This window comes from Tachypleus tridentatus, chromosome 13, assembly GCF_004210375.1.
Source record: "Tachypleus tridentatus isolate NWPU-2018 chromosome 13, ASM421037v1, whole genome shotgun sequence".
Lineage (NCBI taxonomy): Eukaryota > Metazoa > Arthropoda > Merostomata > Xiphosura > Limulidae > Tachypleus > Tachypleus tridentatus.
Genome location: NC_134837.1, coordinates 117228366 through 117253276, shown reverse-complemented (window position 1 = coordinate 117253276; position 24911 = coordinate 117228366). Strand labels below are relative to the sequence as shown.

Below are 24911 nucleotides of genomic sequence, written 5' to 3'. Positions count from 1 at the left end.
GTTATACTTGCTTGACTCCAGGGAAGTAAAACATTTGTGAATAAAGTTATTATACTGTTTGTGCTATATTTATTAGAATAAGAACAAAATAGACATTCAAAATATTCATAAGTACACAAAATCTTAATAAAATTTATTTGAAAAAGTGTCTAATTTCACCTGTTTCGTTTTTTTTTTTCAATGGGCTTTGTCATACAGTTAAAAGAGAATGCCAATTCTACGACCTTTTCATGAAGTTCATTTTCCCCCTTCATTTTTGCATACAATTTAATAGCGTTAATATAACTTAACATTTGCGATGAAGTAGGAATTTCTATTTCCTCACTGTCTTTTCCATTTTGTTCATCTTCTGAATCTCTCACACTGTTACCATATTGCGATTCTGTTATAGATTTTAAATCAGTTTCTGTTAAAACATTCTTTTCAACGTTCACAAAACTTTCTGCATTCACAGAATCATCTGCATCAATCTTGTCAATTCGAGTTTGGATTTCACTAGAATCGTCATAACAAACAACTTCTCCACAATTTCCGCCATTATCAAGAATAAATCCACTGTTTCGAAAGTACTTTCTTACGCATTCGATTGAATGACTTAAAAATGCAATTGCGTCAAACACGTCAATTTTCATGGTCATTTCAAATGCTCTCTTATAGTCGTCCATGTTTGCAATAATATGCTAAAGTATCCATTTTCTGTATTTCAATTTTATACACTGTGTAATTCTATTATCTAGTGGCTGTAGAACTGATATTATACATGGAGGTAGAAAGCCTAAACAAACATTTGAAAGTTGAACTTTTGTGTGACAAGTTGCATTATCTAGGAGAAGTAAAATAATCCTATTTTCTTGTTCTGTTCTTTTGTTTAATTTGTTCAAAAATTCCTCGAATACAGCTCTTGTCATCCACGCTTTATTATTCGCTTTCCATTACACGGGAAGTTGATTCTTCCTTAAATTTTTGAAACAGTGCGAATTTTCACTTTTACCTATTACCCTTAATTTCTCTAGTTTTCTATCAGCAGATGCGACCAAAAGTACAATCAATCGTTCTTTCTAATAGCGACCTTCGAAAATTTGACGGCAGAAAAAAGGACAGAATGTATTTAACCAATACTTACTGTATCAAATTGTCCGATAATCTATTAATATTTAAACAAATTATTAATTAAACAAGAAATTAATATTTAGTCAAAAACATTTTTTCCGCCTTACTCAGGTTCTAATCTTACTTGTTTATAGATGAGGTAGGTGAAAGATAGTTTTTTACAAGGCTCTTTTATTTGTTTCCTTCGTTTTAGTATATACAGTAAAACCTGTCTAAGCCGAAAATTGTATGGGGCAGAAACCTGTACAAGCTGGAAATATCAAAATTTTGCAGTATCAGCATAAGATTTCTCTAGTAAAAGGCCCTCTATATGTAATATAAATAATTTTCGTTTTGTTTTTATATGTATGGTTCTTAACTAACCATTAACAACCTGAAATAGCAAATTATAGAAATCTCATTTTTTCGTTACTGAAATTCACGTTTTGGCAAGGAAATATATTCACAAATAAATAAGTAACAAGCTGGATTCGCTGAATAGTAGTGAATAATTAACTGTGGCAGTATATTACATTTTATAAAAAAACAAAACAAAGGTATTTTAGATCGTTAGTAGTGAGTAAAGAACTATATATCTGCTTACAGTGTCTTGTACGAATCCAGGACAACTAAACACATAAAAAAATGATAGACATATAGGTATTACTTTTTTTATCACCAAATAAATCAATAATTACAACACTTACGTTCCTTTTACAACAATATACAAGCACAAGCATATAAAAAGCATCATAAATTACACTTAACTGTCTAACTGCCAAAAGACATTAAACAAAACAATTATATGTTAAGAAATAAAAATATGGTAACAAAACAAATATTATTCTTTAATCCACGTATAACAAGTTACACACAAATAATGAATATATGTCTTGGCTTATTTTATTAGCAGGCAGTTTAAATCGATTATATCACTTGTGTATATCTAGGCCTACTATATTACCATTTTAATTTACTTTATTATATAAAACTATTGGATCTTGTTGCATCTGCAAGGGGGGGTCATATTTATCTGGTCGTAACTGATGTTATTAAAGAGGAAATAGGTTTGTTTTCATATTTTGACGAACTCATTTGCTATGAAACTGCCCACGTAAATTCAAACCTGTCTTTACTTTTACGACGCGAACTGTATAGATATAGGCCTACTAGGTTACCAGTTTATTTTACTCCGTTATATCACTTGCATGGTAAACGCACAACTCGACAAATGTTGAGAATTAGTAATGTTCTTGTTTTATGTATGTTGTGAAATTTTAACATCTTTTTAAAATTTTTAGTGTCTAAATACCCTACTTCTTAGATGTCTAATTGTAGCGTTATCCGTCTTTTTCTAATCAGTTAAGCTTAGTTTCCTCTAATAATGTTTAAATTGTACGTTTGCAAGAAAGCACTTTGTTCTAATACAGTAGAAAATTACAAGACAGTTTTTAATTTTTCATGTCTTCTTCAGATATGACAAAACTAAACATACTAGTCACTGGCATAATTGTGACTGTGAGAGCGTACTCATTTTACAACAGATTTATATTTTAAGGACATTGGCAGGGCTAGTAAAGGATACACTCAGACAACTTTTATTTTAAAATCCACGAGTGTAAGTAAAAGAGAACATGTTATGCTACCAGGACCACTGTCACAATTGAGAGCTAAATCATCCACTTTTGTAATTTCTAAATAATCATGCTAATTTTTATATCTGGGCTGACGTAAAAAGAATTTTTTTCCCCAAAGTATTCCGTAACCAACTTATAATTTATAATATTAAGATAAATTTTTAATTTTTTTACCTATGCGCACCACATTAGGGTCATTTGCGCTTATTTTAAAGAAAGGTGGGTTTTTCTAATACATTTCTTACAACTTGCACTTGAGAAAACATCTACACATTGTGTTTGGTCTTAAGTCCGTATGTAGTGCTTATTTCAAGTTATGTAACAAAACACTATGTTATGTGAAGGTTTAACTATGAATTTTATAAGTTTTTAAATTATAAAAAAAAACGAGACAAAAAATGAAAATTTAGAATTTTTGTAATATTTCATTTTGAAATTAAAAAGTTGAACTTAGTTAATATATAAATTCGAATTTTAAGCTCTTCCTATAACAAAATATTTCAATCAAAATTTGAATATAACACTAGGAAGTCATGACGTGCCCAAAAGAGAGAAGCCACGAGAAGTGTTAAGTCGTTAACATTTTCAAACAATTATATTTCTGCGTATATTTTAAAGATGGAATTACATTGTTATTAAATACATTTAAGTTATAGTATTGCCAAAGAATTAACTGTTTTACCGAAATATTTTTCTTAACATATTTCCTATCATGGAAAACTAAAAAAAAACGAGCTTGAAACAGCACATGTTATGCATGCAATGTCTTTATTTCTTACTGTACGAAATAACAAGATAATTATAAATTGTTGTTATAATTACACCAAATACTTTACCAGTTCATAAACTAAATCTCAATATAAAAAATACAAAAACTATCACAAATCACTAATACAATCAGAAAGCTCATAAAACATCAATTTCGAATTACATTCTATACGTTCTAGTAAATCATTACAAGTTATTGATCATCTAACCACACTTTTCAATTAAAAAAGTTTCAAGGTTCCCACAATTTGTAAAAAATTGTCACTTAATATAGGTTTCTGCAGTTTCGTTGTGTTTTTTTTTAGACATTCAGAAAAATTTCATTAAAATTCAGATTAACAAGCAACACAACGGAGACTAACAGAAAACAACGCTGGCAAATTATAACAGATAAATTTTGTATACTGATATTGCAAAATATATATATATATGTAAATGATCAGGAATTTCAGTAAAATACAATAAATATAAATCTTACAATAATATACCTACAAAAATGTATCTAGTCACACGTAGGCAGGTTCAAAATAGCATTTCGGGTGTAGGTTTGGTTTTCATAGATCCAACTGACGAGTTTTGACATTAAACAAAAGGATTTCTTAACAAAAGACAGATTTAAATTTCTGTTTGAAAATTTTAGTAATCTTATATTCACTACAACGTATTTTTTATCGTACCTAGTGTTGCGAAACGATTTCACACTACAGCACTAAGTTTCCTGTATTGTATACAAATACCCTTTCATACACTTTTCGACACTGTAAATTCAACGTAACTAATATGTTCTACTATTAAACAAATATTTCTTTAAAAGCGACTTTTAGCAAACAATAAATAAAATGTACACGTGTTTAATACTCTTACTGAACTGAGTAGATAATTGTTGTCTGACATTTTTATCACTTTTTAATGTTTTAAAGTAGGTTATAAAACTAACAATAAAATGTTAATTTATAAGTAAAAATGTAACAGAGATGGGAGATCTATTAGTTAGTTTAAACTTCTATCAGAAAACATTTAATTGAGTTTTTCATTTCACATCCTATGTTTGTTCCATGGCATTTCTCTTGCAACATACAGGCATAGGCCTCCCTTTACATACACTGTAACAATTAAAGCTTTCTTTTATAAACTAGAAGTTGAACCTATAGTTATGATGTTTAAAATGTCATATACTGCATCATGTATCAATAATTTCATTAAAGGCTTCATTAAGGTTTGATTAGTATTTTTAAGCATCTTAAAAGGGGAAAGGGTATGTATTATAAGACTGAAATCTGCCTACAAATAACATTCCAAAAATTAAATATTTACTCTATAACCTAAGTTGCTTGGACTACCATAGGTTAAATTTGCATAAATGAAGTTGCCTATTGCTACCTCCTTATTAATATAATTTATTTTCATGCTTTTGGAATCCTATTTAAGATCATCTTGGTCATTTGCTAAATTTAAAGTAATTTCTTCCCACTATGCATTCATTTTTAACATGAATGTCACCTTGAAATAGCTTTAATCTTCAATACATTCTTTGCACTAACCTTATGCATTCTCTTGGTATCAGCTAACGAAACTGCAACTTGCTCAGTTGAACCAATCTCATAGTTACTCATTTAAAATTATATTAGTCAGTTAAACTGATACACTTTTGTGGTAATAGAATCAACGATGTTTTGCAGTCCTCCTTATTGAGTGGTGTATACGACTTACAGTAAAGTAATTTTAAAGAGACATTATTCAGTCATGTCAAAACAACACATCTGTATACTTTGTTGGTTGTGTTCTTAAAGGAAGAAGACGTATACCAGGATTACATGATGGTGACCTAAGAAAGTACCTTTTAAGAGAGAAGAAAATTCTTGTCAATATAACAATATGTGCCGATAAATGCATGAACATTACTGTTAATCTAAACGATGTGTCTTATGATTCTCTGATGATAATAAAAGTAATAAAAATTATGCTCTTCCTCTACATTCCACTCCTAATAAATCTCTGAGTAAACCAGACTGTACAAGCACTAAATATTTAAAACTCTACATTAGGTCAACAGGTAACAGTCATACCAACAGTGCTGTCTGTCCAAAACATACTCAGCTGGCTGATGTAAAACATAATGCATAAACTCAAATATACGTTTTGCATTACACTATTGTCCATACTTTAAAGTCCAGTGTTACAAAGATCATCTGAAAATAAAATGTTTTCTACTCAACTTTGGTCTGATGAATCTTTTGGAGAACACACACAAAAAAACAAAAACACTCAGGGAAGAACAAAATTTGATAAGTCTCATATAAGTCTTCAGTAAGTTGAAATTTTTAAAATCTGATTGCATTAGCTAAATCTGAACTTCATAGTTGCCTTCCAGGTTCCACCTTTCAAGAGTACTCCTGCAAGATCAGTCTAAATTTCTGCATTTGGACATACCAACCTTAAGGAATTGATATCTAACCAATTGGAACTTTTGACAGTAGGGAATACAGATGTTTCACATGGAACATACATTTACATATCACAAAATGTCAAGCACATATTCAAAAAAACAAAGTACAAGTTAAGTACTCATCAAACCAAAAAGTTGTATCTGCTGATGGACACATGTATTAGTCGTTGGTTCCAAATCTTGTCATTCAGCTAAATAATGATTTAGTAATTATTCATCACATATTAAGAAATTAGGCTGAAAACATTTTCCTTTAGCTACAGCCACATAATGCAGTTGTTGTAGAAAGAATATATTGAAATGCATTGCATATCTCACATAATTTGGGTTTTGAAACCCAGTTACAATTTTTTCTCCAAAAAGGCTTTAATTATAAATCTACAGAAGAATGTAATTTTTCAAGATTTGTCATTAAAATGTTTATAGTGTTATATTATAAGCGATAACTGGTTGAATAAACCAGTGGAAGCCACCAGATATGGTTTCAGTTGCTATCAGCTTACTTTCACATAAAACACAGAGTATGAATTACATTGTTGCACAGTAGATATTCAAACTGGTGAAACTACCCAACTCATAGCAACACACTATAATGTCTGAAGGCTTTTTATGTAAGAGACAGGTGGTAGACATCAGTACATCAATACTTATAACAGATGGGTCATTAAACAAAAAGGATAGTTATCTCTCTGCAATTCAATTGTTGGATTTAGCAAGATAATTACAGTAGCTCACCTATTCTAACCTAGTTTTTCCTGTATGACACAGGTGCAAGAACAACGAAGTGGTGTGTATGCTTAACAATAAAAATGTGGTTACTAAGATTTAAACAACACAAGAAACAGTTACAAGACCACTTTTTCACAGATTAATGTATTTAGTATGCTACAACAATTAATCAATGACTGCAAATGGAAAGTAAACATAAATGTTTATGTAAATATCATCATATTTTTTATGTGAAAGTTATGGACAAGATTAAAAATGATTTTTATTACAATTTTGTGGTTTTCAACATTTATAGGATAAGGTGAGCCAATGTATGCAAGCAACAAAATTCAAATAGTGGATAAAAGTCTAATCTTATGGACCATTGTCTTTTTAAAATGAAGATCTACTGTTACTGAACACAAATTTATAAAGAAACAAGTTTTTGCACTTTCAAATTTGTTTTTCAGTCTAACTTTTGCTTGTGAAAGCAATATAAACAGCTTTTTCTATAGCAGAAGTTCCAAGCTGCTTGTGGGCCCAAGACATTACAAAGAGATTCTTCTTAAAGTGACTTCAGAGGTGTTGATTGGCAGTCTTCAGATAATCAAGCTTTTCAGTTCTTATTTTGACATAATTTCAAGTTTAATGTGTTATTCTGACTAATTTGCAGTTAATTTGATAATCAAGATTCTTCAAGTGTATAAAAATAATAAAAATAACACCTGTTGGGCAATGAAACAGTTTGGAACTTCCACTACAAAATAAACTCTGTGTGAATGAATTTCTTTCATAATCAAAAGTTATGCTAAAAAGGAGATGTGAGAAAACTAAAGCTCATGTTCTGCAACAATGAATCTTAACATCACCTTACATGACACCGTGTACTTACTTACCTGGGTCTGTTTTGTCTATAAAAATACGAAATATTTAAAATTTCATCTTATTTTTATTGTTTATTCCATTAGTAATAAAATTAATATTGGATGACGTGCTGGACAATATGTTTTACTACTATACTTTTCCTCTTAAGCAAGTTTTTCTTCTTTTCACCTTCCCAATGTTTGTGAATCTGTCATTTCCATTATTCACCATCAAATAAAATATCCTATTTTTCATGTGTGTTTTTGCAAGATACAAAATTTTTGGAAATTTTTTTGTCCAAGGGACAAAGTAGTAGAAGAAACATCAGTGTCAGTGGTGATGCATACTGACTTACATGGTTATACAAATATTACTGGGATGCCAATTTCAAGATGGAGGACAGCAGGTTTGGTTCAATCAAAATGACATTCTTGTTAGTACTAGTGTTATTAGTCATATAGTAGTACCTAGATCAATCATCCTGACAAAAATGGTTGTACCAGTGTTACTGGGAGGCTGATGTCAAATCAGAAGCCAGAACATTGATCAAATATAGTGGCCTGCTTCATGGTACCAATATTACCAGAGATTACCAATACCTGCATCAACTACACTGACTTACCTGGGTAAAAGTGTTACTGGAAGATTGTTGAAGACAGAGAACACCAGTATTTGTATTAGTCATCATGGTTTAGCTTGTAACAGAAGTATTACTAGGAAGCTTGTGCATAGATGAAAGATATCATAGTAACTTCTCTGATGGCTTACATTTCTGAAACTCTTAAAAAATAAGATGGAAGTGGCTGCATTTAAATTATATTATTTAAACTAAAAATAAAAAACAAATCTCTAGGATAAAACTTTGGATAGAAAATGAAGTAATTAATTTTTTCAAGAAAATATTAACATTGTGGGTGTTTCAGGGTGACATTTCAAACATCATGAAATAAAGCAAGTCAAATCAATGTACATGTATACAAATATATTCAGATGTAAATATGTGTGTGTGTGTACATACACACTCACAGAGATTTGTATAAATATACACAACTTGCCAAAAATTAGAAGATAATTAATAATCTAATAAATAGTTACTAACATACAATAATTTCACTTAATGGTCATTAACTAATCAAGCTGAACAGACAATAGAACATTTAAATAGAATACTGCCTTTCACACCTCAATGAAAGGTTCCTATAAACTAGTTAAGACAAGTCCAGTGTTATCAAATGTTTCTGTGAGCATCCAGTATCAGTAAGCTAAAGAAAACAACCAACAAAAACGTTGGAGTTTTATAGCAGTAAAACCAAAATCTTGTCTATCCACATAGCTTCTTAGCAGAAACATAAAACTTACTCTTTGATAATTTGCTAGAAATAAGAAAATACTATGTAATAAAATGTCTTAATTAACCAATTAATCTCCACAAAACATCTAAACACTGGTTAGAATGCTTCTGTGAGAAGATGAGATTAACAATTAATATTAACCAAACAATAATTCTCATGTTTTACTTTGACCCATGTAGCAACTGTGAACATTTTGCGAGTTACATATCACAAATAAATGACACAGATTAAAATGAAATCTTTCTTGATCTTCAATTAATTGCTTCTTGTATCATTAGTTTTGTTTTCCAAAACTGACCCCTAGAGAACTGTGTTGAAGATTTGTCAGAAATTCCCTGAAATAGAAAATAATTAAAGCTTTTATTTCTTTTGTTTTACACAGGAATTTAAAGCATAATTATATTACAGGTACTCAAGCATAAGGAGATAAGTTGAGAACTTTTCAAACACTTTGAAAAGTTCCACATGAGCAAAGCACCAAAATTCTTAATACATAAATGTGAAAATACCCTCATGGCTCTTATAATACAAATTTAACATCTTAAATACAAATTTAATACTGTAAAACAATGATAAATATAAAATACTGTCAGTCAAAAGATAAATAATATAAAATCCAAAGCACTTGAAATTACATTTTTATTAAAAATGATAAATATAATACTCTTAAAACCATAAAAAACTAATTATAAAATAAATACATTTTGTAAAAGTATTAAAAAATGGCAAAACACAACTTTTCAAATGTGAATGTTTAAATACTAAAAAAAGTACAATTACAGCAAATTTAAACTGATGTACAAACAGTTTAGCTAAATTATTTGATGCCAAAAAGAAAATCTTATATATCTTCATATAGTGCTGCACAAATTACTGCACAACTGTCAAATTTCTAAATAGTAAAAATCTTAACAAATACATGCCAATGGCATTTTAGTAATCTGCAAAGCCACAAAGTTGTTCTATGAGTGTCTAATTGGGGACACCTGAAAAGTGAAATGCATTTCAGTTGGCAGCCAAACAAGTGTTTACATGTGACTTGCTAGGAATTATAATGACACCAAGCTTGTGAAACACCTCATATATCACATAAACTCATCATGATGACTTCGAGTATTTAAGTTTAATTCAAATATCTACAATTGTTGAGAGTATGAGTGTTCCAGTTGTTTCTCTTAATCCACTGAACCTCATGAGTTTAATCTATATACTGAACAGAAACACAAACACAGAGCTTCAAGTTTTTATATGCTTAAATGAAATTTTAAGAAAACTTTTTTACAAAATGTAAGAAATGATTAAATATTAAAATCATAATTTGGAAAGGTAAAAAAAAAATTGAAATGCATGGCAAGTATCTTATTATTGTTTACTGGTTAGAGCATAGTTTCTAAATTAAATTTGATTGGTGGGTTATGTTTAATGTATAAGCAATCAACATACATGCATTCAAATTCAAGCTAATTTTTAATGAAACCATGCAAGGCAATTTTGTTTACAATTTTTGCCATAGTACAGCAGATCATAGAATGGCTCTAAGTATTTTTTTTTTTAAGTATAAACTTTTAACTAATAGGTCTCTCTTTTGACTAATTTGAGATCTAATTACACTTGTGGCTATTGAGGATTCCCTCTTGTTTAGTTTTATTATCAATGATTTTAATACCTATGAAATCCTCAGTGATTATGCTTTATTAGTAATAAAGTACCAACTTCAGTCTAACAACCCTACAACATAATTTTTGAGACCCACGAAAAAGGAAAAGTGAAATTAACTGATTTATTTATGTAAAACTCATATATAAACCCTACTTTCTCCACAATTTTTGAATACGTCTAATTTTTAATTTCATTCATAAATGTAAAGCATTGTAAGTAGAAGAATATTTGTCATCTTTAATCCTGGATATGGCTGTAGTATAGACTTCAGGATATTTAATGAAATACTGTGTATATTATGTTCTCTAGATCCTGTTTACAAAAGCTTATAGAAACCTACGCAAAAAATATACAAAACATATTTAAAACAAGATACATAAAATTAAAGCAAAACTTACACATGAGCATAAACTAAAAGCTTAAAAATAGATTATGTGCTGAGGAATGATTTGTGTTGAATTAATAAACAAAATTAACAAACATTTTATATTCTAAGTATTTAAATGAAAGAAATAATGTTTCACAGAGACAAAATTAGTCCTGGCTTTAGAATAAAGCCAAGTTTTTAATTTTAAGTTACTTTAGAGAAAAATTTGAAATATTCACTTACAAATATTGTACATTAAGATATATATTCAATAAGAAATTTTTTTTACCCTAAACCATCTTTGGAGGCCTGTCTTTTATGTCGTTCACTGTTATTATGTTGTTCAGGAACAACTGTTTGAAATTAAAGAAATATATATGAAGTTAATACAACATTTATGAACAATACAAGTATATAATAATTTTCATCAATAGATAGATGAGAAAACTTTTTGAAATATGTTTCTAAAAAATAATATTCCTGACTACTGTTTAAAAAAATTTTTAAATGTTGAGTAATGATTTAGTTAGAAAAGTTTTACAAGCTGATAAATTTGATCAAACAATATTTCAATATTTTTATTTTTCAAAATGCAATAACAAAGCTTAAGAACAAAAAATATATTTTTAAAAGAGACTTGTAGATATTATTATAACTGTTTAATGTTCTTTAAGAACACCATTCCTCTAACATTTTGTTAGTGAGGCAGCAGTAATCAGTTCTGAGGGTTTTGCCTCTAAAGCTAGACAAATGCTCATTGAGAGCAAATGATAGTGGAACACTCAAGTATCATTTGGCTAATAGAAGTTGGGTAAGAGTGGTTTTTATCATAAATCTTCCAAACTCTAAAAGGTTGCCTTCTTCAGGAAAGCAAGGACCATACAGGTTGGTGTTGATCTCTGTATCCTCTGAAGTTGAGGTGGATGGTTATTTGGAAGCAGCAAAGAAACTAAAGATCTTGCTTGTTTTGTGAGGTAGGGATTTACAGTCCTTTATTGGTTCCATGGTTGCAGGATTATTTGTTGAAAAATGTTTCTTGACTTCTTGCTGCAGGAGTATTTAATTTGTTTCACAGACCATAGGTCTAGTAAAATTCCAGTCAAGTTTATATGTTGAAAAATAAGCTATAACCAAGCAGAATACACATTGTTGCTCATACTGAGTCAACTGGACATGAACAGATTTCTTTAATATAGAGACAAGATTTGAAATTATATCTGAACTGCATGTTGTCAATCTGTCATCAGCCCATATACACTTGTCATTACATAAGTTGAGATAACATTGTTCTGATCCTGGGTGAAACATGTTGTCCCTTCAAAAAGTGTCAGTATTAATACCAAGTCTGCAAGCACAGTTTGATCATCAAAAGTGAGTTTAAATGTACCAGTATCTACATTATCCAACTTCTCTGAAGTATCTTCAGTGAGGACTTAATCATCTTCATTTCTCAGTTCCATTGTATTGATGTTACCAACTAAGCTCTGGCCTCTCCCCTCAAGTATATCAGTTGCTTGCACTGATTTATGAATGTAGAAAATAATGGGTGATGCTTTGGAATTTACTTTCACAAGTGGTTCAGCCTTTTTCATGCCATCTCTGGGTATAGCAGGGATCATGTTCAGAAAGAAATTTAGATACCCTGTCTGCTTATTTAGATTCATCCACCAGTAGCTCTTCTGAGTCACTCACTATCTGTTGATGGGCTATCACCTTCTCTGTCACACTAGGTAGTGTTTGTTATTCAAATCCAGAAAAGCAGAAACACTTGATAATGTTACATGCATAATTAGACATCACATATGACACCACGTTGTTCATGTTCAAGAGATTTATTACTTCATCATACTGTGCTGCAATGTTATCAGAGGTGTGATACTCCTTGAAACACTAACATGCCAGCATGATTGTTTGTATTTTCCAGTCAAGTATAAATTGATCAGTGACTATAAGGAAGCTCTACCATTCCAGATGTTCACAATGACATTGATGTTAGGTACAAGTTTCAGTAGAGAGATGACTTTTTGCTGGACTTCATCAAACCTGCTCATATTCATGGTTGCCATTTATCAGCTATAAATTAACAAGTTTATTAGTCGTGTGCTTCTGATGAGGGTGTGTAGACTTATAATTAGTTGATTCTGTATGGTACACTGCTATTGTAGGCTGTTGAACTTGGGTGGAAGTACTTTTAGAGCTCTACCTCATGATTACACTAGAAATACAAAAGCATATTTCAGTCACACAATATAGAATATAGTTTATAATTAAAAAGGATAATATTAAATAAAATAATGAAAGTAGTTTAAACTATGAGAAATGTAAATTAACTAGAGAATATAGTTCATAATAATAAAAAATACCATAATGCCACAGTTATAAATATAGTTTATAATAAAAATAATAAAAACATATAATACTAAATAAACAAAAATAAAACATTGTAATTTCTTCCAAACCATATGCAGTAAATTCTTCAAAAAACAATTATTTGAAACATACATTCACAAGTATTACCAGATTTGAATTATTATTATAATGTAATTATCACTACACATTTTCACACATCACACTGGCTGTATAATATTTGTTTCATCAGAGCAGAAATGGAACTAAGGTTGCACGGCAGGTGAAACAGTAACACCCTGTAATGTCTTTCATTCTCACCTCACATGACAAATGAACAAGTGGAGAAGTGATTTACTGGTGGCGTTCTTTGATGTAGTGATCATAGTAAGAGACCTCAAATCAAGAGAAAAAAAAAATCCCTAACCAAGTTTTACTTTTAATGGAAATGAAAATTGTTTTGATGTGACATTTTCTTCCATCACTGTTGAGGAGTGTTGGATAATCTCAAACATTCAGAGAAATGTGTTTGAAAGTGTTATTGACTGACTATTAGTCAGTGTATATAAACAGTCCTGTGATGTTGTACATAATGCAATGTATGTGTACTATATCAAAAAAAAGGTATTGTAATTTTATTGCAAACTGCTTCACTTAAAATTTAAATTTTGTTGAGAGTGAGAAAGGTAGCCTTAGTTAGAGTACAGCAGATATTTATTTGTTAAAGACCAACTGGTGCAGGAAAAAGTTTACTTAATTTGAGCAACTTGAAAAAAAATTGCAAAGGTCATGTAATAAGAACTGACAATAACATCAGTCAAGAGTGTCATGAGCACAACCATTCTGGTGATGTCACTAGTACTGAAGCTGAAAATGTAATGCACATAATATAAAATGATTCAAAAAATATATGTGATGCACTCCATTATATTCTCTCACATGCATCCTTTGGACTTAGCCAAATTATGGCACCAAAGATGACATCTGTAGATAGCATGGAAAGAAATATTCAGAATTTACGTGGGAAACAAAACCTAGGGTTAGTTGCTCCAAATTATCAGAGATGTTATTTTTGCTGAAGAGTATACTGAAACTGAAATTGGAGAACAGTTTTTAATATCTGACTATGGAGCAACAGACAATCAAATACTGATTTTTCGGTACAAGAAAGAACCTACAATTACTAGCAAGTTCTGATTATTTGTATGTTAATGGAATATTTAAGACTATTCAAAACATTTTTGAACAGTTATACATAATCCATGGGTTTCAAGAAATCATTTCCATCCTTTTAATTTCTGTATTGTTGCTTAATAAAAATGAATACACATATATTAGACTTCTTACAGAGGTAAAGGAATCAGTATTTACCTTAAATCCCAAGTTCATGCTACCACATTTTGAACTTGCAATGATAAATGCAATTAACATTGAATTCCCATGTGCAGTAGTAAATTATGTATGCTTTTTCAATTTTTGTCAGTGTATTTATCATATATTTAGTGAAAATGGCCTCAAACAAATAAAAACAGATGCAGACTGTTTTAAAGATTCAAAAACTCTCTGCCCCAGCATCTATTCCAACAACCACATTACAAAGATATTCAAATTGCTTGCTGATGAAAACATTTTCTACCTGAAGCTAAACCTGTGATTGAGTATTTTGAGGATACTTGAATGGGATGTCCTGATCAAAAACAACAATGCCAACTCCCTCAATTTAAGCTTCAGATGTGGAACTGCTATGAAGGCATGCAGCAGGACTTGCCAAAAACTAATAATTCTATAGAAGGATGACAGTGAGGGTTTTTGCAACTCATTCAAATTTATGGAAGTTAATTTCTCTGATAAAGAATGAATTAAGTCTGAATGAGTTATATGTTGAGCAACTTTTGAGTAGTCAGGAACCTTCTACTGATCAGAAAAATATCATGATTGTGCAAGAGATTAAAATGATTTGTCAATGCACATCAACCAACAAGTAATATGAATGATTAGTTGCTTGGTATCACACACAACTTGAATTATTAATTATTACACAGTGAAATTATATAAATAATGGTGTTTCTTGTATATTTTCAATGATCTGATAAAATTGTCTATTGTAATATCACAATGCAATAACATTCTACATAATGATTAAATATCTTATTATTTATACATGTATTTTTTCCCTTATGTATTAAATAATATTATTCAACTTCTCTTCAAAAGTCTATCAAATGATAAGTTATATAGCAATTTATATTTTATACATTAAAATATAACTTAAAATCCATCTAAATATCAACTGTTATTTCAAAGAACTGTTTTTTGAAGATTTGTTTTAGATAAATTTTATGTAAACCAAAAAAATTACAGTTTAACATGCATGAAAAATTTATTTATCAATATGGTATTGAATAATTTACATTTATAGTTTATATTAACAAAAATAATAAAAAGGTTTACCTTCAGATGAGTCAGCATGTCAGAAGTGTTTTTTCCTGAAGCAGAAATAGTTCATTTGATGTGTCTAGATCTTGCAGTAGGAAGTATGAAGTGATAATCTACTACTGAAAGCAGTTTAGCAGCCATCTCAAATTCTCAGAAATGGATTGACATTAATAATCATTTCATACAATAACTTTTAATGTGGTTGGAGAGTAATGATCTGAATTAACCCTCTAATCACAAGCATCCTTTACTGCACTTCATGATGAGTTTTAATAACATATATTCAAACTTTAATTAAACTACATTTTGTTCATATTAAACCATTTATTATAATATAAAATTGTAGCTAACAATCCATATTTTAACAGTATATAAGTTTTACTTTTATAAGGCAATATTTAAAACAATTCTGAGTTTCTCCTAGTGTGAAAAATGCAAATGTTTTCTCTCAGCATTCCCTCTTCTCTAAGAAGTACAAGAGTTAACATAAATTACTAATTATAATATTGTCATTGCCCAGGCAAAGTATGGTTTTCATATCCTTCAATTTTGTTTGGTTACATAGCCATTACATGGACAATTAGATGCTATAGCCACAACAACTTGTCACATTCTTTCTTTCAAGATCTGTCAATAATTCTCTGTAATGTTCAATGCTATATCATTTATAGCCAACAGCAATCCAAGGCTATAAGTTATCAAATGACATATTATACTACATTGTTTTCTGAACAGAAAAGTGTTAATTTCTCTTTAAGTGTAAACTTCATTCTGACAGACAAGTTTTCCAGGGAATGAAAATTGTACTGAAAGAGAAATTAATGTTTTGTGGATGTAATAACAAGTCTAGAAATTTGATGACATTTACTCTTACAGTATTAAGTATTCAGCAAATACAAATACTATGCCACTGAATTGGGATACCAATATTTTAATCTTACCTACCAAAGTATTTGAATACAAGTAAATTTACTCCTAAAGCTGTATTCAAATGCATTCAAATAAGAATATTCAATATCTGAGCATAGTATACCTTACTTAGGGAACACTAACTGTTGGCTTTAGCTACTATCATAAAATTAATTTTCTTTGGAAAAAACTAATTATTATAACATGACTGATTTCTTTACATCAATGAAAGTCTATTAACCCTCTCCCTACAGGCTTAGTCATTGTAACCAGCTTTGCAACCACCATACAGAGATTAAATTATACATACTTTAGTAAGTGTATCTTCATACAATTTGTCAACATTACAAATATTTTGCACACAAATATTTGAGTACAATATGATTTTCATGTTAAGATTACAAATACTTTTTCCATCCCAGTTTTTAAATTTGATTTTCATAACCTCCAGGGCCTCCTAAATAAGCATAGGAAAGATTTTCTTGTACAAGCCTATATTTTATCACTATATAGCACTGATTATGAATTTGTTTTCATGATAACATCCTAACCCTCTTACCTTGAATTGTGCAACACTTCTGCTGCTACACGCAATGGTATTTTTGTGTTTTAATTATTCTTTGTTTGGTAAAACTCTCACAACACCCCTAGAAAATTGAGACATACAATTTGGAAATGTCCATACTATATGGACACAGTCCATTTGGATGATCTTGTAACCACCATAAAAAATTAGAAATCCAAATCATTAATTTTTTATTTTTTAAAATTACTACAGACTGTTATAGAATTATTTACCACAAAAAGCCTTAGACTTCAACAGTTCACAATTTATTACTTTTTTTGGCTCTGTGAACAATCTTTAACTACTAAACCTGTGTGTGTATCAAGCTTGAAATCACCAAGGAAATACATATTTCAAGTTATGTTATTTACATAATGCACAAGAAATCTTTAATTTCTTTCACTGATGTTATATTATTTAACATAGTAAGTTTCTAATTTTTACATTTTCGTTATTTGAATAACAAGAAATAAAACACATGCACAAAAACCACGAAATTAAGTACTTTTCTGTTGGCTTTGTCCTTCTTTTGCAAAGATCCAGTCTCCATAGAGTTTTGTTTTTGTTTGTTTTTTGAATTTTGAACAAAGCTACTCGAGGGCTATTTGTGCTAGCCGTCCCTAATTTAGTAGTGTAAGACTATAGGAAGGCAGCTAGTCATTACCACCCATTGCCAACTCTTGGGCTACTCTTTTACTAATGAATAGTGGGATTGACCATCACGTTAAAATGCCCCCACGGCTTAAAGGGCAAGCAGGTTTGGCACACTGGGGATGCAAACCAGCAACCCTCAGACAATAACACACACAAAACTTACATATACTAATATTATTTAGGTTAGAAGTGTATTAAAATAATTCCTTGTCCAGTTGAACTTTGTAATAGTAATTTGCTGAAACAGCAAATTAAAATCTTCATTTTCCATTGGCTATAAATATCATAACAGCAAACATCCATTGCTAGAGATACTCAAAATTTGAGAGAGAAAAAAACAACAAAAAAAAAAACAGTGTGTGATTGTGCATGACATCTGGGTAAGACTTTCTGGTTCATATCTATGTAAAATAAAATGATAGGAGAATATAAACTTAGATTATACCTTTGCAATATCTATAGATTTGTAATTTGCATTAATACTCAGTAGTTTAATCAGAAATAGCAAGATTTATTTAAAACACATAATTTGGAGTGAATATGTGTCACATGATACAGAAAAATGATGATAGAACTTATTTATGTATTTCTTTTGAAATAAAAAAATCAAAACTTAAATAAGATGTACAATATTAAAACTTGTTTATTAACTATGTCTGTATACTCATTTTTCTAACACCCATGGATAATAATTTAAGCATAAATTTTAAAGATAAATTTAAAAAAATGATTGTTAGATGCCCACTTTAACTTACCCATATTCAGAGGGTTAAGCCACTTTCACAGTGCAAGTTTAAAGGCATAGTGACAAATGTATGATGATACAATGCTGTTTAAACCATGTGAAGCTACTAGCACTAATTTATATGTTCATTTGATGATTCAGTAATTAATTTGTAATCACTGTACATATTAATTAAGTTTTATTTTTATTGAAAAAAAAGCATTTATGTTGACAATGGTATGGCTATATATGACTTGAAGATACTCTCATGCACTACATACTTAAATATGGGTTCAAATCAACATATAGATCCATATGTGTCTTTAATAGTCTTACAGACTCGTGGTAACCAAAGACAAATATGACATGCTATCTTTCTACATCATGGTGAATCAGTAATGAGAGATGTGAGGAAAACAACAACCAAATGTGATTATTACTTCTTTTAGCAAGCCTTATCACTTTATAAGATCAGACATTTTATAATATTTCATTAAATATTAAATGTATATCAGTATTTTATTAGAATTTCATAAAAATGAAGCTATCGTAGTAAAGGCCATATTCAAAAATAGTCTCTTACAGACTATTAGGTCATAAATTCATCAAACATTTACCCTGGTTTTCTCTATCTCTGTGCTCCTGTGTCGAAGCCTCAATCATTTTTGTAATCTTTTCAAGCTGCCTATCAAATGGCTTCGGAACTCGTACTGTACCATCATTCTGTACCTCTTTCTTAGAGGAATTTTTCTGGAGTTCCACAGTGACCTCCATGAGTTCTTCCAAGGACATCTTGACAAACCAATTTTAAATTTCTTTGATAAGAAATTCATTTTTAATTAGCAACAGCTTTTTCACATTTCTTTATAACTTTACTCCACAAAGAATTAATACTTTATTAAAACAAGTTGAGGTTCCCATCCTTTGTCTGTGTTATGAATTTAGAAAAATGTGTGGTTGGATGCTATAATAAATACGAAAAAAACTAACTTTTACACAATTTAAAAATGTTAATATTTATAACATATTATTACAATATTTATTATTACCTCACCAAAAGTTTCATATAAGCTTTTGAGAACTCAGTATGTATATACTTAAAACATGGCATACATTGTGCAGTAATGAGGGTGACTTTGTAGGAAGAGATAGCAGTTAAAACAGTAGTGGTAGGGATGCTTTCTATTACCTGCTTTCAACACCCAGCTCATAAAGTCATTCTACAGTGTTTTATATGATTAACAGACAGATGATCATTGGCCTTATGGACCAAAGTTAAAAGTTATAGGTCAAAACATGAAGTTGAAATAACTAAAAAAAATAGCTCTTCATATCAGCTTTATGAAAGATTATTAAAATCTTCAGTTGAGTTTATGTATTATTGCAAAAGTGGCAGCCATTTCTTTCATTGAGTTCCTCCACAGAGTACTCGCTAAGATACAAAACATTTATTTGTGTGCCCATCCCTACACAAACTGTATATGCTGCTAATTTTTTTTAGTGTAAGAATGTGGTACAAGCTATATATTTAGTTAAAGTTAACTTATGTGAAAGATAATAAATTGTCAATAACAACAGTAATGTGAAGTAGAAGGGTGATAACATGCCCCTTGTTCCAAATTATTATCCCACACAGTTTGGTTGAGATTGACTCAGCAACCTAGTAATAGTTAGGTAATACTATGCAACACAAATTTTGTTCCTGGATAGTATGTGTTATTTCTTAATTGCTAATGTTGTAAAAGTAGAGAAAATGGTCATTATTCCCTTCAAACTTTGCATTTGTGACCTGGATAATGAAATTTAGAAATTAACCTATTTTCTATGTAAAAATGGGCAAATTTGCACATTTTTATTTACATGGGGCCCAAATAAAACAACATATGAATCAAGATTTACAATGTATTTATACTAAAGTTATACAAAAATGTTTAGAAGTGAGTAGTTTTTTTCGATGTTTGGGACTGTAATGTAAATCACTTTCACGTATCAGCTCCCAAATATTGTCTTCTATCATATTTTTGTCATACACTCCTTGGTGGCAGAGTTTAAAGTCCAGTATATCTTGGTGGAAGCGCTCACCTTGCTCCTCTGAGTATGCTCCCATGTTCTCCTTGAATTTATCAAGATGAGCCTCAAAGATGTGGACTTTCAGGAATATCCTGCAGCCCATTTTGCTGTAGTTCTTCACCAGAGCCTCAACCAGTTCCACATAATTTTCGGCATTGTGATTGCCCAAGAAGCCTCGAAGATCCTGGACTGCACAGAATTCCCCAAGAAGCTCAGTGCACTCCACGATCTTCTTTATTTGTGGTCCAACTAAGACACCAGCTTTGACCTTTGCCTCAAACAGCTTAGGGAAGAAGTCTTGAAGGTACTTGAAGGCTGCAGATTCTTTATCAAGAGCTATGACAACTTGTTTCATAAGACACAATTTTATGTGCAATGGTGGGAACAACACCTTCTGGAGGTCCACTAGTAGCTCACACTTGACATTGTGCCTCCCCAAAGAGAACTCATCCATTGTGGCCAGTGCTTCCTGTTGTAGTGCGCTGTAGTGTCCCTGCTCTCCCAAAGGCAAAGATAACAGGGAAACTTGGTAAAGCCTCCTTGGAAACCCATCAGGAATGCCACTATTTTGAAGTCTTCAATAACTTCCCAGACATACTCATGATACTTCAATGCTTCTAGCAAGGTCTTGACACTGTTGTATTCCTCTTTGGGGTGCACTGAAAGAGCCAGGAGAAGAGATGGATACTTATTCCTATTATGGAGCAGCACAGCTTTGAGGCTTCCAGATGCATCTGGAGAATGCTTGCAGCTTCTTGATGCCATCTCTGATAAAATCAGATAGGTTTATGTGTTCACTTAGGCAGCTAGAACTAAACTGAAGTGGTGAGCCCCTGTAAATATATTACTACAGAAAGTTCTAGAAAATTCTCGTAAGTTCTACAACATTCTAGAAAGTTTTTGAAAATTCCTGCAAGTTTGAGAAAATTCTCTATCAGCTACTCAGCACTGAATCTACCTGAAATGTTCTGGAAAATGGGTAAATTTGAAAATTTCACTATCCAGGTAACAAAAGCAAAGTTTGAAGAGAAAAATAGGTATTTTCCATTTCCTTTAAGCTAAAGCAATTGGAAAATAACACTTTCTGCCCAGGAATAAAAAAAAGTAAAAATTTTGTTACATAGTGGATAGAAAATAGATAGACACAGATTTTTTGTGATTTATACATATATTTTTTTAATATTTATGGTAGTTCATATATGATTTTATCACTGCAGGAAATGCTAACTAACACAAAATATAACCTCCAAGCCAAACTTTCACCATATTTAGTGGCATACTAAAAATTAATTATGATAACATTAAACATAATTTAATATTTTACAAGACCTGACAGAAAATGGCTCTCAAATGATTTAATGCTGTATGAATTCTGAGCTTATTGTAAGTATATTACATATACTTTAATATACCTTAAGTATATTACATATAACACTATTTGATTAGCACTATCCAGTACTTTAAATGTTTTCTGGCATGATACCCTAAAATAATTATTATTACTACAAATTCACTTGATCTTACCTCTTTCTTCATTTTGTGTCTTGATGGCTGCAAAAATGTAAAGTCAGTTGATTTAACATATTCTTTAGCTGCCTGGAAAGTGACTAGACTATAGCTGTAACAGAAAAAAATTAATAGTTTATATACAAAGAAACAACAAGTAGAAAGTGAATAAAACAAAAATTTAATTGTGTTACTAAAAACAGCTTTGAATACAACAGTTGTTTGGAGCATGAAACGTTTATCACTATTTCTAAGTTCAACAAAATTATATTTTACTTTAACCTCAGGACATTCATTATAGTGGCTATATTCAGACAAGATTTTATATATCCATATCACATGCATTACAGCTTTTATTATTCAAATAATCTTTGAATGGTTCAGGGCTAAAAGAGGAGGTAGTTTTTCATACTAAGAATACTTCTTTACAGAATAATGTGAATTAATATAATGAACAATACTCTAGTACAGTGGTTCTCAAATTGTGTGCCATGGTGCTCTAGGATGAACTCACAGGGGCACCACAGGATATTTCAAATTTTTTAGGGAAACACAGCAATACTGACATCTGTCAGATACTGTACAAACTGCTAGCTCGAAGTAGCTCACTGTTTTAACATTAGATTGTGCTACATTCCTTTTGACAATGTTCACAAATGTTTGAGATACGTTTTTGTTTACTTGTACTTTTGGCTATGCCAGTAACTTCTTGAACTTTCTATTTCTTAGATTATGTATATAAATACCTGTCAACTCTCTGGGTCCATCAGTAATCAAAATAACTGAAAGGTAGTGTGATCAAATGTCTGTGAGGTCTAGCGATATTCAGTGAATTATTTTGTCAATTTTTAGTCCTTGTGCATAAATATGGAAAAATTTTGGAGATTAATAAGAAGAGTGGGAATGAAGAAAAGGATGATAAACTACAGACCAGTGGCAAAATTGCAAAGAAACAGAAATATGATGATAGTTATCTAGATTTCAGCTTTACTTCAGTAGATGTCAATCATGAAGAGTGTCTGTAGTGTGTATCATGTCTAAAAGTTTTGACTCCAGAGTGCATGCTTCCAAGTAAACTAAAATGCCACTTAGAGACCAATCATCCAAACATGGCTAGTAAATCCAGCAATTATTTTACTAGAAAGTTAAAAGAATTGAAAGAAACAAAAGGTACATTTTTGAAATAAGCATCAATACCAAACAATGACTTGTTAGCATCCCATAAAGTGGCATATAGAGTTGTGAAATGTAAAAGCCTCCCATAGAAGAACTGATTTTGCTGCATGGTGGTGAATCTCTGAGAAAACTGGTTTCAAAGGTATAGAGTTGTGAAATGTAAAAAGCCTCACACCATCATAGAAGAACTGATTTTACAAGCTGCAGTGAATATGGTGAACATTATGGTGGTGAATCTCTGAGAAAACTGGTTTCAAAGGTACCTCTATCCAACAATACCAGTCATAGAATCCACACATGGCCGAAGACCTCATGATCAGCTAATTGGAATAATTAAAAGGAAGGAATTAGGGTTACAGCTATATGATGTGATGGATAGTAACAAGGATGCTCATTTGATTTGCATGGTTTGTGGATAGTGACAAAATTATGGAAGACCTTCTCTTTTATAAAAGTATCACTGCAGATACAAAGGCTCAAGAATTGTTTGAGATTCGTGACACTTTTATGTGTGAAAACAACTTAGACTGAACTAAGTGGGTTGTCATCTGTACTGGTTGTGGTAGCTCTATGTCTGACTGTTATGGAGGATTGCAGGCACTCATACAAAGCTCAGTGACTGGTCAGAAAATTACTTTCCAGAAGATATGGAGAAGTTTGTATGGATTCAAGACCCATTCAAGGCTAAAACCTTATTGAGCTGTCTTGTGACAAGACTTTGAAAACAAAATTTGTCAGCATGGAACTAAGCAAGTTTTGGATATCAGTAAAAGATGAATATACGCTGATAAGTGTTAAGGCTCAGCAAATTCTAATTCCATTTGCGATGTCACACCTCTGCGAAGCTGGGTTTTCAGCAGATGCTGTTATAAAAAGTAAGTTCCATGTGAAAATCGATGTGGAACAGGAAATGAGGGTAATGGTGTCCAACCTGATTCCAAGGTTTGAGAAGCTGTGCAGTGCCCAACAGGTACACACATCCTATTAGTAATTGTGGTTATTTAAAAATGAAATACAAATATTGTTTTTACTTTCAATTTAACTGTATTATTCTTTCAAACAGCTATTAAGTTCTTAGGACATAAAAACTTCTAATGTTAAGTTGTTTGCACCTAACTACTTAATCAATGGAACTGTTACTTTTTCTTTTGCCTAGGGGCACTGTAAAAAAACTGCTGAGATACTAAGAGCACTGCAAACCAAGAAAGTTTAGGATACACTGCTCTAGTGAGATTTTCTGTAAACCATTTTGTATATAGATAACAATTTCACAGGTTTGTACAAGAATCTGAAAATTATTGAAATGAAGCTGCTTCATTTACCCAAATCTATTATTATTTTTAGTAAAATTTAAGTTTGATCATGTTAAGGAAATCTAAGGTCTTGAAACTTTTGGTCACAGGGAAAAGCCTATAATATATTTAAGTTACTTGCAAAAGGAAAAGGAAATTCACAAAATGTGGGTTCTTAGCAGACATGACAGAATTTTGTTTAAAATTTTATAAGTTATTTATATACCAAACTTCAGACACATTTATAATAATAATTATAATTTCTTAATATGAATTAAAAACATATTTAAAATACACTGGAATACAACTTGAATGCACTGTTTTTCTTTCTATTTTGAACTTC

General features: G+C 30.7%; 1 protein-coding gene across 2 annotated transcripts in view; it reads right to left on the bottom strand.

Annotated features, from left to right (window-relative positions):
* Positions 1 to 3477: 3477 nt before the first annotated feature.
* Positions 3478 to 24911, bottom strand: part of LOC143238805 (ankyrin repeat domain-containing protein 27-like) — a 75949-nt gene continuing 54515 nt past the window's right edge. Inside the window, exons 14-18 of one of the 2 annotated variants that reach the window (XR_013020774.1) lie at positions 22119 to 22212; positions 19142 to 19316; positions 11180 to 11243; positions 8135 to 9199; positions 3478 to 5331 (exon numbers count right to left, since the gene is read on the bottom strand). Coding sequence is in view for 1 of the 2 variants with exons in the window: in XM_076479350.1 (XP_076335465.1) it covers positions 9139 to 9199; positions 11180 to 11243; positions 19142 to 19316; positions 22119 to 22212 (394 nt within the window). In the remaining variant the exon portion in view is untranslated. Of the gene's footprint in view, positions 9200 to 11179; positions 11244 to 19141; positions 19317 to 22118; positions 22213 to 24911 lie in introns of both variants that reach the window. The other variant, XM_076479350.1, reaches the window with a different exon arrangement.